This window comes from Saccopteryx bilineata, chromosome 3 (genome assembly GCF_036850765.1).
Source record: "Saccopteryx bilineata isolate mSacBil1 chromosome 3, mSacBil1_pri_phased_curated, whole genome shotgun sequence".
NCBI classification, from domain to species: Eukaryota; Metazoa; Chordata; class Mammalia; order Chiroptera; family Emballonuridae; genus Saccopteryx; species Saccopteryx bilineata.
Window position 1 is genome coordinate 145,260,318 of NC_089492.1, and position 13,644 is coordinate 145,273,961.

Here is a 13,644-nt window from a genome sequence, read left to right on the forward strand (position 1 = left end):
CTAAACATTATCTGAATAACTTAATCACTCAATCAGTGAAATCAGCATTTAATAAGTCAATTAATTTAGAAAAGTAAATATTATAAATTTAAGGGAAAATCTTGAAATACAATGTCAATGTGAAATCATTAAAAATAAAAATGGAATGACAGGAGCCATTCTGTTTAAGCTCATGCACACTGACAGCATCATGACATATTAACTACATGACAGGTGTCCGGAATTTGTTGAATGGGACTCACCCATTCCATGACTTCAGTAAAGGGGAAGAATACTGTGGGTTTGTTGACTTTTTTTTTTTAGGGTGGGCTGTCTCTGATTCTGCTTTTAAGTGCTAAGACTAGGTTTTTACCCCTGTTTATAATTTTCATAAGCATTTATTTATAATATTTTAGAGATGATATTACTGTTTGAATGTATAATGGGTCCTCAGGTTATGAGTCTCGACATATGATGTTTTGAGTTTATAGCACTCACTCCCATAAAAACTTTAAAAAATTGAGATGTGAGTGTTTCAGCTTACTCCATTAGTGTTGTCCTTACGGACTACGTGGATGAACTAGTTTGGTTGCATGCTGTGGAAAAATACACAGTATTCTTTTTCTGTGGCTTAGCTCTGTTTTTATGTTCTAGATTATGATTTTACAACTGTGTTAGGATAGGTTAGTGACTTAGGCTATGGTGTATTTCAACTTACACCAAAATTTGCGTTGTGTCACTGTCGTAGAAATGAAAGAGTTTTGTAAACCAAGGACTCCTTGTATACTTGGAAATGTTTCAATTTAAACCACACCAATAGAATATCTAACCTTTATGCGGTCAGGGTCCACATAATGCATTTTTTTCATATCACATTCTTCAGTAGTATAATTTAACTTGAGGATATAAAGGATCCATACTCCAAACACAAGCAATATACACCTAGAAAAAAAAAATCAATCAGGTATAATGTAGTCATGTGATAATAATAAAGAGTGATTCATGTGAAATAAGTGAAAACCCAATCCAAACTGAGCTGGCCTGCCATGCAGCATAGAAATACCACCTTTAGGCCCTGGCCGGTTGGCTCAGTGGTAGAGCGTCGGCCTGGCGTGCAGGGGTCCCGGGTTCGATTTCCAGTCAGGGCACACAGGAGAAGCGCTCATCTGCTTCTCCACCCCTCCCTCTCTCCTTCCTCTCTGTCTCTCTCTTCCCCTCCCGCAGCCAAGGCTCCATTGGAGCAAGGATGGCCCGGGCGCTGGGGATGGCTCCTTGGCCTCTGCCCCAGGAACTAGAGTGGCTCTGGTCATGGCAGAGCGATGCCTCGGAGGGGCAGAGCGTTGCCCCCTGGTGGGCGTGCCAGGTGGATCCTGGTCGGGCGCATGCGGGAGTCTGTCTGACTGTCTCTCCCGTTTCCAGCTTCAGAAATAAAAAAAAAAAAAAAAAAAAAAAGAAATACCACCTTTAGGCCCTGGCCAGTGGGCTCAGTGGTAGAGCGTCGGCCTGGCATGCAGAAGTCCCGGGTTCGATTCCTGGCCAGGGCACACAGGAGAAGCACCCATCTGCTTCTCCACCCCTCCCCCTCTCCTTCCTCTCTGTCTCTCTCTTCCCCTCCCGCAGCCAAGGTTCCATTGGAGCAAAGTTGGCCTGGGCGCTGAGGATGGCTCTATGGCCTCTGCCTCAGGCGCTAGAATGGCTCTGGTTGCAAGAGAGCGATGCCCTAGATGGGCAGAGCATCACCCCCTGGTGAGCGTGCCGGGTGGATCCCGGTCAGGCACATGCGGGAGTCTGTCTGACTGCCTCCCCCATTTCCAACTTCAGAAAAAAATACAAAAATATAAATAAATAAATAAAAATACCATCTTTAAAGCTGACCTCAGTGGTCAACTTAAGACACTAGCTCTTATTTCCTGAGAAGATAAATTTGTCATTTATGATTGTCTTTTTTATGACCAAATATAAAAAAAACCCTTTTTCCACAAAGGCACCATCATAAAATCTGAATCAAAATGCAGATTACTGGACATGAAAAAAACAAAACAGTATATTTTGAACTACAGAATCTCAGTTTCAATTTTTTGCCACTTTAAAATAGTGTTAATCCTTCAAATACTGTATGATTCCACTTATATGAAGTACACAGAGTAACCAAAATTACAGAGACAGAAGTAGATTTATGGTTACCAAGGGCTGGGGAGGGGAAGGTGAGTTAAGTGTCTAATGTGTACAGATGTTCAGTTTTATAAGAGAGTTCTAGAGATGATGGTGTGATGGCTGCACAGCATTGTGAATATGCTTAACATCACTAAATCATATAGTTAGAAATGGTTAAGATGGTACATTTTATGTATTGTGTATTTTACCACAATAAAAAAATATTGGGGGAGAAAGACTGAATCCTCAAAAGAAAAGAATCTACTTATTATTCCTCAAAAGAATTCGACCTAGAAATGAGGCTAACATAAGACAGTGCCACCAGTCACTTTTCTACAAAACTGCTTTTAAAGATCTGATAAATTTGCACTATTATATAGTTTAAAACACACATAAGCACACACATACATAGGAATTTGAGAGAAGAACTAAGTCTAATTATGGTTCTAGAAATCTCATTTTTAAAGCTCCAAGTGATACTGACAAACCAAAAGCTGAAAAAAAGTTTAAACACAGTGCTTAAGAACCACTGCTTTAAATAATTTGTGTTTGAAAAAACACATTTAAGGAGTAAACTTAAGGAGAAAAACACCTATTTCCTAAAGAAAGGGGTGGTTTTAAAAATATAGCATCTAGCAAAGTACACTGCACACAATAGATGCTAAATATTTCTTAATATTTGAGGATGCTGATGTAAGAAAGTATTTCTAAAAAGTATTTTCAACACTTGATTCTCATCTTAACAGGCTCCCCATGTGAATCTGGACAAGCACTTTAATTTTTTTTCCCCTGGGATCAAGTACAATGTTAAGTGACTAGGATGCTTCCATTTGTAAGGTGTGTGGTGGGGTGAGACGGATGGACACACACACACACACACACACACACTATTTTATATTATAGTATAACCTATTCTTCACTTCAGCCCCTAGAAAAGGTATGATTGCAGTGCATGTAATAATTCCCGTATTTTGATATTTTTAAATAAGGAAAAAGGGTGTCAAAAGCAGGCCCAGTGTCTATAGCACTGAGCCCACTATACAGTAACTACTGGTCATGAGTCTGTCTTGCTCACACTGTGAGATGCATGGGGCACAGCTCTATTTCTGCCTGTTGCCATGTGGCCAGCACCTAGCACCCAACACAGTGCCAGGCACATGTAGGCCTCAGAAAATGCTGCTTCATGACTAAAAGGAGATGAAAAACAACACAGGTGTTTATGAATGTACACTTCCTTTCCTCACCTTTTAAAATCAGTAAAGTAAGATAGGAAACTAGACTTCAGGGTTCCATTTCTATATTTGGACATGAAAAGTGGTAATTTTCACCTTGGTTCAGCTGGCACCAAATAAAACTGATAAGCCCCTCCTTTAACACCACTTATTAGGATAAATGAGTGACCCAGCTGAGACACCTGTCATCCTTTTTAGTATTCAATATTTAATGTTATTCAAATACCTTTCGGGGCCTTTAATCATATTTTAGATTAACTTAAAATAGCTAAGGGAAAAAATCCTTTTGTTAAATAATGCCAGGAAGAGCTGTGCAATGTCAAGAGCTGCTCTCTGGGGCATCTAAGCACAGGTGCAGAGCCTGAGAGCCCCCCAGGCTGGGCACAGCTCTGTCACCAAGCGCAGTCTGATGCAGAAACCCAGGGCATCTGTGCATTGGATCTCTAATCCATGTGCCTTTAAATGCTCCTGTGGCCAAGTGTGACCAAGTGCAAGAGTCATCATTAGGGCTCTCATTGAATTTTATTCCCAAATCCATACAGTTGGCCCAGATCAGGGTGATCTTATGGCCCGAGGGCTTGTACTTACTTGAAAATGTCTTTTAACAACAAGCGGGGTCTTCTCATCTTGTTTTCAGCTCGGGTGTACCATTGCAGGGAGGGTCCTGAGCTATCGTTTCTCTGTTTCACACAGTGATACTCACTTGGCATTGCTGTGAAGAGAGAGGAAGAGGACAGGAGGAGGAAAAAGAGGGAGGAGTTAGGTGGTTGATGTTTTTAAAGTCTTTATGTTATCTATATATCCATACCAAGGAATACCACTCAGTACTAAAAGGAATGAACTATTGATACATACAACAACTTGGATGAATCTAGAAAGAAGTATACTGAGTCAAAGACTAAAAGGTTACATATTGTATGATTACATTTATAGAACATTCTTGAAATGAAAAAACTTATAGAAATGGAGAACAGATTTAGTTATCAGGAGTTATATAAGCGATGGCGGGTACAGCTATAAAAAGGCAGCAAGAAGGATCCTTGTGGTGATGAAAATGTTCTGTAATTTGCCTATATTTATGTCAATATCCCAGTTGTGATATTGTACTATGGTTTTGTAAGGTATTACCATTGGGGGAGACTAAATAAAGACTACTAAGAATTATTTCTTTTTCTGTCCTTTATTAAGGGGTTTATTTATTTATTTATTTATTTATTTATTTATTTATAGGAGAGGAGAGGAGAGAGAGAGAGAGAGAGAGAGAGAGAGAGAAAGCTAGGAAAGGGAGAAGTGGGAAGCATGAACCCACAGTCACTTCTATTGTGTGCCTTAAGCAGTCAAGCCCAGTGTTTGAACTGGCAACCTTAGCATTCTAGGTTGATGCTCTATCCACTGTGCCACCACAGGTCAGACTGAGTAAGAATATTTCTTACAATTGCATGTATATCTACAATTACTCCAAAATATAGTGTAATTTTTAAAAAAGCCTTTACCTTTTAGAGATACAGTAAGTCCTGGGACGTGATAAATGTCTGACTTAAGTACAACTGGTATTTAGGAGTGCAGCACCATAAGGGCTATGGCAATCAGCTGCAGTTGGACACCAGTGAAAATGAGATCATGGAGTTACTCGACTCCCATGGCAAAGAACTAACTAATAAAGACTTTATGGAACTAGAGCAACAGATGACAGCCTCTAGGAAAGAAAACAGGGACCTAGAAACTCCAGAACCAAAAAAGTTTTCTACAAGAGTTAGTTGATGCTTTTTGTCTCAGAGAAGCAAGAATGGCAAAGTTAGAGGAGCAAGATCCTGATACAGAGAGGTCCACCAAAGTCTACCGTACAGTTACCACAGGCCTCAGATGCTCCAGGGCCATTTATGATGAGAAAAGAAAAGCTTTGTAGAAATTTCCCTCGATGCCTTCTTCAAGAAACTGACTCCAGCAGCAGAATCATACCCTGACTCTAACACCAGTCCCATCCGCTCTAACAAGTTCATCATCCTCAACATCACCAAAGACTGTTAAAGGTTGTATTTGAAAATGTTTAAGTACTAATATACAGAGAAAGGTAAAAATAAATACTAAGTTAAGACAAACATCTAAGTTGCATTTAACAGGTTAATGTATTAGTTCCAACTTATATACAAATTCAACTTAAGAACAACCCTATCTTTTCTGAGAAATGGCAGCGTGAGATACTCCCTATCTCTCCCCTTGAAATTTCAACAAATTCTACAACTATAAGCAGAGAAAACCCCCCAGATGAACCTGAAATATACACACACCAGATAGATAAAGGTATGACTGTGTGAGAAGTTGGGCCAAAGAGAATCCGCTCAAAGCTGGAGGACTAAGTTTTTCTCTTTCCTCACTGATCTGAGGGAGGTAGGCACTTTTATCATGGGCTTTGTCTTGGAGCTAGGAGGAGAATGAGGGGAAGGAGCTGCCAGGAAGGCTGGCAACCAAGACTGGGAGTAGGGCACCTGAAGTGTGCTGCACCTGTTTGCAACTGGAGGCACTGGGTGCACACAAAGCCTGTGGCACGCTACCAAGATCTGCACGTGAATAGCCCGTGGAAATCGGCCCATGGGGCGCTGAGGCGTGTTCCAGCTGCCCGCGCAGCCCGTGGAACTTAGCTTGTGTGGCCTGGAAGCATGCCTGATCTGCGATCTGTGTCCCATCTGCTCCTGAAGGTCAGGCACCACCTCGTGGCATGCAGCCCCTGCCCTGCCCTGCCCAGGGCTGCACTTTGAGTGGTATCAGGGGGACCAGGCTGTGTCACCCTATCCTCCTGGTCCAGCATTGCTCCCCTTGCTGTGTGAACAGTGGTGGTGGCGAATTACCTCAGCTGGGTCTCCAGACTGCTCTCTCCTGTGAGAGGCGGGGGTGCCTGGGTGCTTGATCCCCTGCTCTATTGGGACGTGGGTTGGGGCACTGGAGGACCCTCAAGAAGGCCATTGCTAGAGTCATAAAATTGCAAAGTGCTAACAAGCCCCTCCAACAAACACAGCTTTGGCCCTGCCTACATTATTACCACAGGGATGCCTCAGCAGAACTGTGCCCAAGAATCTCGAAAGGGCAAATCTTGTAGTACAGTACTTCCTACTGGAAAAAAGACTGTTACCTCTCAAAACTGGAAAAAAATACTTTTCCTCTGCTTTTTCTTTTTCTTCTTCCTCTTTCTCCTATTTGAACTTCATTATCCTTAGCTGTTATATTTTTTATTCTTGTTTTTTTTGCAAGGGTTCCATTTCTGACACTTTCTCTTTTACTTCTTTTTTTCCTCTCTTCCCTTTTCTTCCCCTTCTCTCTTTTTTATCTCTTTTTTTCCCTCTCACCTGAATGGCATTTTTCATCAAATTATTATATTTTGGACTCATACTTCTTTTTGTGGTGTTTTGCTTATTTTTTACTTCATTTTTTCTCTTAATTTTTCATGTTTCTGCTTTTTGTTCTACTTAAAATTATTTATAGAATTTTCATTTTTCACTGTATTTTTTCAATTTTTATTTTTAGTTATCTCTTGTTAGTGTTATTAACAATACCACTCTTAAATGCCATCAAAGAAAAAGAAATCATATATGGATATACAAGACAGAGACGTAGCTCAGATAGATGAAAAATCTCCAGGGAAAAAAATCTCAATTACATAGAAACCTTGGAGCTGAATGACAGAGAATTCAAAATTGAAGTTTTAAAAATACTCAATAAGATACAAGAAAACACTGAAAGGCAATTTAGTGGAATAAAAAACTACTTAATGAACAAAAAGAGTACTTTACCAAGGAAATTGAAACTATAAAAAAGAACCAAACAGAGATGAAAAACTCAATACATGAACTGAAAAATAAGGTAGCAAGCTTAGCTAATAGAACAGGACAGATAGAGGAGAGAATTAGTGACATAGAAGACAGGCAACTAGAGATACTACAGAGAGAAGGAGAGAGAGACCCATGAATTTAAAAAAAAATGAGAAAGCCCTACAAGAACTGTCTGACTCCATCAGAAAAAGCAATATAGGAATAATGGGTACATTATCAATAGAAGAAGAAGAGAGGGAAAAGAGAATGGAGAACACTTTGAAACAAATAATCGAGAACTTCCCAAGCCTGTGGAAAGAGTTAGAGCCTCGAATCCAAGCAGCAAACAGAATACCGAGTTACCTCAACTCAAACAGACCTACTCCAAGGCACATCGTAATGAAATGATCACAAATCAATAATAAAGAAAGAATCCTCAAGGCAACTAGGGAGAAGAAGAATATAACATATAAAGGAAGGCCCATTAGGCTATCATCAGATTTCTCAGCAGAAACTCTACAAGCCAGAAAAGATTGGACCCCAACATTTAAAGTACTGAAAGAGAGGAACTATTAGCCAAGAATACTAGATCCATCAAAGCTATCCAAATATGTAGGGGAAATGAAAACGTTTACAGACATAGAGAAGCTGAGGACATTTATCACTAGAAAACCCCCACTATAGGAAATACTAAAGGGGGTTATCCAACTAGATACAAAACAAAACAAAACAAAACAAAACTACAAGTAAAAGCTCCAACAAGACCACAATAAAAAGCATAGATAATTTGCGACAACAATAACATAAAAGGGGAGAGTATAAAGATCAGCAGTAGCAGAGGAGGATGGAGTGCAGAAGCACTCATGAGATAATGGACTCTAATAAATATGATAATTTTTCTTTTTTTTTTTCTCAAGGTAAATTTGTATTTTATTTTGTCCAAAGAGGGGAACAGAAATCACCTTAATATACTGTCGCCTTTCCTATTGCAGCTACAGTCCCATCAGCAGGCCAGGAAAGCCATCCCATTCCTGTGGTAGGCACTTGTGAATGAGGAAAGGGGGCCAATCTTGGGGCCGTAGCGTCACATGGCCTCTCTGATATGGCAGGGCTAGATGGCATCGCTGTGAGCCTTGACACCACAGGCTGAAGTACTCTTTTTTCTCTTCCTTTGCTTGGTTTTAGCTGAGTCTTGTCCAGCATTTCCGTTCCCTAGGGGTCCTGCGGTGGTTTTTCCTGCGTGCTATGACCCAGATGGTGGCACTGCTGGTGTAGGAGGAGGTGTGTTCTCGGGAGAGTCTGGGTAGGACTTCATGCTAGGCTCCTCGGCAGAGCCGTGATACTGCAGGAAGGCTGCCAAGATGGCATGGCTAAACGGGTCTCCAGCCTTGGTCACCACGTCCTGCCTCACAAGAAGAGCCAGATCCACCAACTGTGCCACAGTTTCATAGACTAAATATGCTAAAATCTCCATAGCGATAACATTGGGTTTTATCTTCATACTGCTGCAGTCCAACCAGTCTCAGAATTTGGAGGCTTTTTTGGAGAAACTTAATTGTCGACTTTCAGAGAATTCTGAATATTGAGCTGAATCCATAATTTGAGTCTGTCTTTCTGCTCTCTCCATTCTTTCTTGTTTAACTTCATCAATTTCATCATCTTCGAACATTGCCAAGAGTTCTCCTGTTTGATAAATAGAGTTGAGAAAGTCTTGAGCGATTTTTTGTCTTTTGTTTGCATTATTACTGCCACTCAATTTGTCTTCGAAAAGATCATCCTCATCTATGCCTTTGACAATCTTTGACTTGTAGTCTCAGAAAAACATGTATTTTAGCAGTCTTCTAAGTTTTTTCTTATCTTTGCACATCAAAAACAGAAGATCTTCAGCAGATATCACCCTTGTTCCCCGAAGCTGAGAAACTTCAGCAGCTTGCTGTAATAGATTAATCAACTGAGTGTGTATCACATCTTCAACCAAAACTGTTGTTTCATGAAGAGGCCTCCTAGCATCACCTAAAAAAAAAACATCATACTCTGCAATTCTGAGGCAAAGCTTGGAGACTTCCTGGAACCTCTTTTACTACTTGAGGTTGCAGTAGACATGGGGCTGGCTGCAGTATTATTCATCTTTGCTTTATGAACACTTGTAGGCACAGCTGTGTGTCCCGCGTGGAGAAGTGGGGGTAGAGATGGTGCGGTTTCTGCTGCTGCAGTCCCGGGACATGCTTAGATAGGGGCAGGGTGGGGGGCTGAGCATTCAAAGGGAAAAAGTGGCTCGGCTGGAGCGGGGGTCACGGGGGGCTGATAATTTTTCTTTTAATAACTTAATGGTAACCACCTCTGAAAATGCCACTACTGAAATACATAGCTTAAAAAAAGAAGAAACAAAGGATAGAAGTATACAATTCCACCAAACAAAGACAAATGACAGAAAAACAATAAAGAAAAACCAAACAAGACACAGAGCTATCAGAAAGCAGTATAAATAATGGCAATAGGAAATCCTCAAGTGTCAATAATTACACTAAATGTAAGTGGATTCAACTTACCAATAAAGAGGCACAGAATAGCAGATTGGATCAAAAAGCAAAATCCAACTGTATGGGCCCTAAAGAGACACATCTAAGCTTCAAGGATAGAGATAGATTCAAAGTGAAAGCTTGGAAAATGATTCTCTAAGCAAATAATATCCAAAGCAAAGCAGGTGTAGCCATACTCATATCTGACAATGCTGACTACAAGACAACAAAGGTAACCAGAGATGAAGATGGTCATTTCATAATGCTAAAAGGGACATTGTATCAAGAAGACATATCACTTCTTAATATATAGGCACCAAACCAGGGAGCACCAAAATATATAAGACATATACTAACTGATCTAAAAATACAAACTGACAAAAATACAATCATACTTGGTGATCTCAATACACCATTGATAGCTTCAGATCGTTCATCCAGAAAGAAAATTAATAAAGAAATATCGACCTTAAATGAAACACTAGAACAAATGGACATAATAGACATCTACAGGACATTTCATTCCAAAATGTCAGAGTATACATTTTTCTCCAGTGTACATGGAACACTCTCAAGAATGAACCAGGCCAACCAGGTGGTGACGCTGTGGGTAGAGCATCAGACTGGGATGCAGAGGATCCAGGTTCGAAACCCTGAGGTCGCCAGCTTGAGCGCGGGCTCATTTGGTTTGAGCAAAGCTCACCAGCTTGGACTCAAGGTCGCTGGCTTGAGCAAGGGGTTACTCAGTCTGCTGAAGGCTCACAGTCAAAGCACATATGAGAAAGCAATCAATGAACAACTACGGTGTTGCAACGAAAAACTAATGATTAATGCTTCTCATCTCTCTCCATTCCTGTCTGTCTGTCCCTATCTATCCCTCTCTCTAACGCTCTCTCTGTCTCTGTAAAAAAAAATAAATAAAAATAAAATAAAAGTAAAAAAAAAATAGACCATATGCTGGGCCATAGAACTAACATTAACAAATTGAGAAAGATTGAAATTATACCAAGCATATTCTCTGACCATAAAGCTTTGATACTAGAATTCAACTGCAAAAAAAGAAGTAAACAAACCCACAAAAACGTGGAGATTAAATATACTTCTATAAAATGACAGGGTCAAAGAAGAAGTAAAAGCAGAGGTAAAAAAATATATACAGACAAATGAAAATGACAACACGACATATCAGAATCTCTGGGATGCAGTGAAAGCAGTAATAAGAGGGAAGTTCATATCATTACAGGCTTACATGAAAAAACAAGAGACAGCCCAAGTAAACAACTTAACAACACATCTTAAGGAACTAGAAAAAGAAGAACAAAAGCAACTCAAAAACAGCAGAAGAAAGAAAATAATAAAAATTAGAGCAGGAATAAATGAAATATAGAACAGAAAAACTATAGAAAAAAATCAATACAACAAAGAGTTGGTTCTTTGAAAAGATCAACAAAATTGACAAACCCTTGGCAAGACTCACTAAGGATAAAAGAGAAAGGACTCATATAAACAAAATCTGAAATGAAAGAGGAGAAATGACCACAGATATCATAGATATACAAAGGATTATTATAGAATACTATGAAAAACTATATGCCACCAAATTTAACAATTTAGAAGAAATGGATAAATTCCTAGAAAAATGCAATCTTCCTAGACTGAATCATGAAGAAGTAGGAAGCCTAAACAGACCAATAAGCAGGGAGGAAATAGAAACAACTATCAAAAATCTCCCCAAAAGTAAAAGTCCAGGGCCAGATGGCTATACTAACAAATTCTACCAAACATTTGAAGATTTGATTCATATCCTTCTCAAAATCTTCCACAAAATTGAAAAAGAAGCAATACTTCCAAACACATTTTATGAGGCCAACATAACCCTTGTACCAAAACCTGGCAAGGACAATACAAAAGAAGAAAACTACAGACCAATATCTCTAATGAATACAGATGCAAAAATCCTGAACAAAATACTAGCAAATCGAATACAACACACTAAAAAAAATAATGTATCATGATCAAGTGGAATTTATCCCAGAAAAACAAGGATGGTTCAACATACATAAAACAGTTAATGTAATACATCATATCAACAAAACAAAGAACAAAAACTATGATCCTATCAATAGAGGCAGGAAAGGCATTCAATAAAATACATTCTTTTATGTTTAAAACACTCAACAAAATGGGTATAGAAGAAAAATATCTCAACATAATAATGGCCATTAATGCAAACATCATACTAAATGGTAAAAAACTGAGAACTTTTCCTCTAAAATCAGGAACAAGACAAGGCTGCCCACTTTCTCCACTCCTACTCAACATAGGGCTGGAAGTTCTAGCCAGAGCAATCAGACAAGAGAAAGAAATAAAAGGCATTCATATTGGGAAAGAAGTGAAAGTTTCACTTTTTGCAGATGACATGATCCTGTATATAGAAAACCGCGACTGCACAGAAAGGCTATTAGGGACAATAAACCAATATAATAAGGTCACAGGATACAAAATTAATATACAGAAGTCTACTGCTTTCTTATATGCCAACAATGAAACTTCGGAAAATGAACTCAAAAGAATAATCCCATTTACAGTCACTACAACAACCAAAAAAAAAAACCCTAAGAATAAACATAATAAAGAATGTAAAGGACCTATATACTGATCACTATAAAACATTATTAAAAGAGACTGAAAAAGACACAATGAAATGGAACAATATTCTGTGTTCATGGGTTGGACGAATCAACATACTTAAAATGGCTATATTACCCAAAGAAATATACAGACTTAATGCATTTCCCATCAAAATCCCAATGTCACTTTTAAATAAAAAGAACAAAAATATCATCACATTTTTATGGAACCACAAAAGTAATCCTGAGAAAAAAGAACAAAGCTGGAGATATCACACTGCCTGACTTCAAATTATACTACAGAGCCACGATAATCAAAACAGCATGGTAGTCTGGCCAGTGCTGGCGCAGTGGAGAGAGCACTGACCTGGGATGCTGAGGGCCCAGGTTTCAAACCCTAAAGTTGTAGGCTTGAGTGTGGGCTCATCTGTCTTGAACGCAGGCACCAACTTGAGCATTGACCTGATCCCATGGGCGCTGGCTTGAGGTTCAAGAGGTCACTGGCTCAGCTAGAGCCCCTTGGTCAAGGCATGTATGAGAAGCAATCAATAAACAACTAAAATGATGCAACTACGACTTGACACTTCTCATCTCTCTCCCTTCTTGTCTCTGTCTCTAAAAACAACAACAACAAAAAACACAAACCAAACAATCTCCAGCATGGTATTGGCAGAAAAACAGACACATAGACCAATGGAACAGAACTGACAGCACAGAAACAAAATAACATGTATTACAGACAAATAATTTTGACAAAGAAGCCATAAACACACAAATTAAGAAAAGAAAGCCTCTTCAATAAACTGTCTTGGGAAAATTGGCAAGTCATATGCAAATGAATGAAACTTGATTACAGTTTTGTCCCCATGTACAAAAATTAATTCAAAATGGATCAAAGACCTGATTAATTAGTGGTGGTTCAGTGGAGAGAGAGTACCGACCTGAAACACTGAGGTACCTGGTTCAAAACCCCCAAGGTTGCCAGCAAGATTCAGTGGCTTGAATGTGGGCTCGACATCTTGAGCACAGGGTCATTCATGGGATCTCAAAGGTCGATGGCTTGAGCCCAACGTTGCTGGCTTGAACAAGGGGGTCATTGGCTTGGTTGAGTCCCTTAGTCAATGCACGTAAAAGAACCAATCAATGCATAACTAAAGTAAAGCAATGAGTTGATGCTTCGCTCTCTCTCTCTCTCAAAAAATGGATCAAAGCTCTAAATACATAAAATCTGAAAACATAAATTACATAGAAGAAAATATAGGTACTAAACTTATGAAGCTTGGTCACAGAGAACATTTTATGAATTTGACTCCAAAGACTAAGGAAG

General features: G+C 39.3%; 1 protein-coding gene and 1 pseudogene across 6 annotated transcripts in view; both read right to left on the reverse strand.

Moving 5' to 3' along the window:
* ST3GAL5 (ST3 beta-galactoside alpha-2,3-sialyltransferase 5) overlaps positions 1 to 13,644 on the reverse strand; it is a 69,598-nt gene that overhangs the window by 26,598 nt on the left and 29,356 nt on the right. For 5 of the 6 annotated variants that reach the window (XM_066267607.1, XM_066267608.1, XM_066267609.1 and 2 more), the window contains 2 exons: positions 3,954 to 4,077; positions 810 to 921 (listed from right to left, as the gene is read on the reverse strand). In XM_066267607.1, the coding sequence (XP_066123704.1) occupies positions 810 to 921; positions 3,954 to 4,075 (234 nt within the window). In that variant the 5' untranslated portion in view covers positions 4,076 to 4,077. Of the gene's footprint in view, positions 1 to 809; positions 922 to 3,953; positions 4,078 to 8,130; positions 8,262 to 13,644 lie in introns of those variants that run through there. The other variant, XM_066267611.1, reaches the window with a different exon arrangement.
* LOC136330587 (transcription initiation protein SPT3 homolog) lies at positions 8,412 to 8,837 on the reverse strand (annotated as a pseudogene).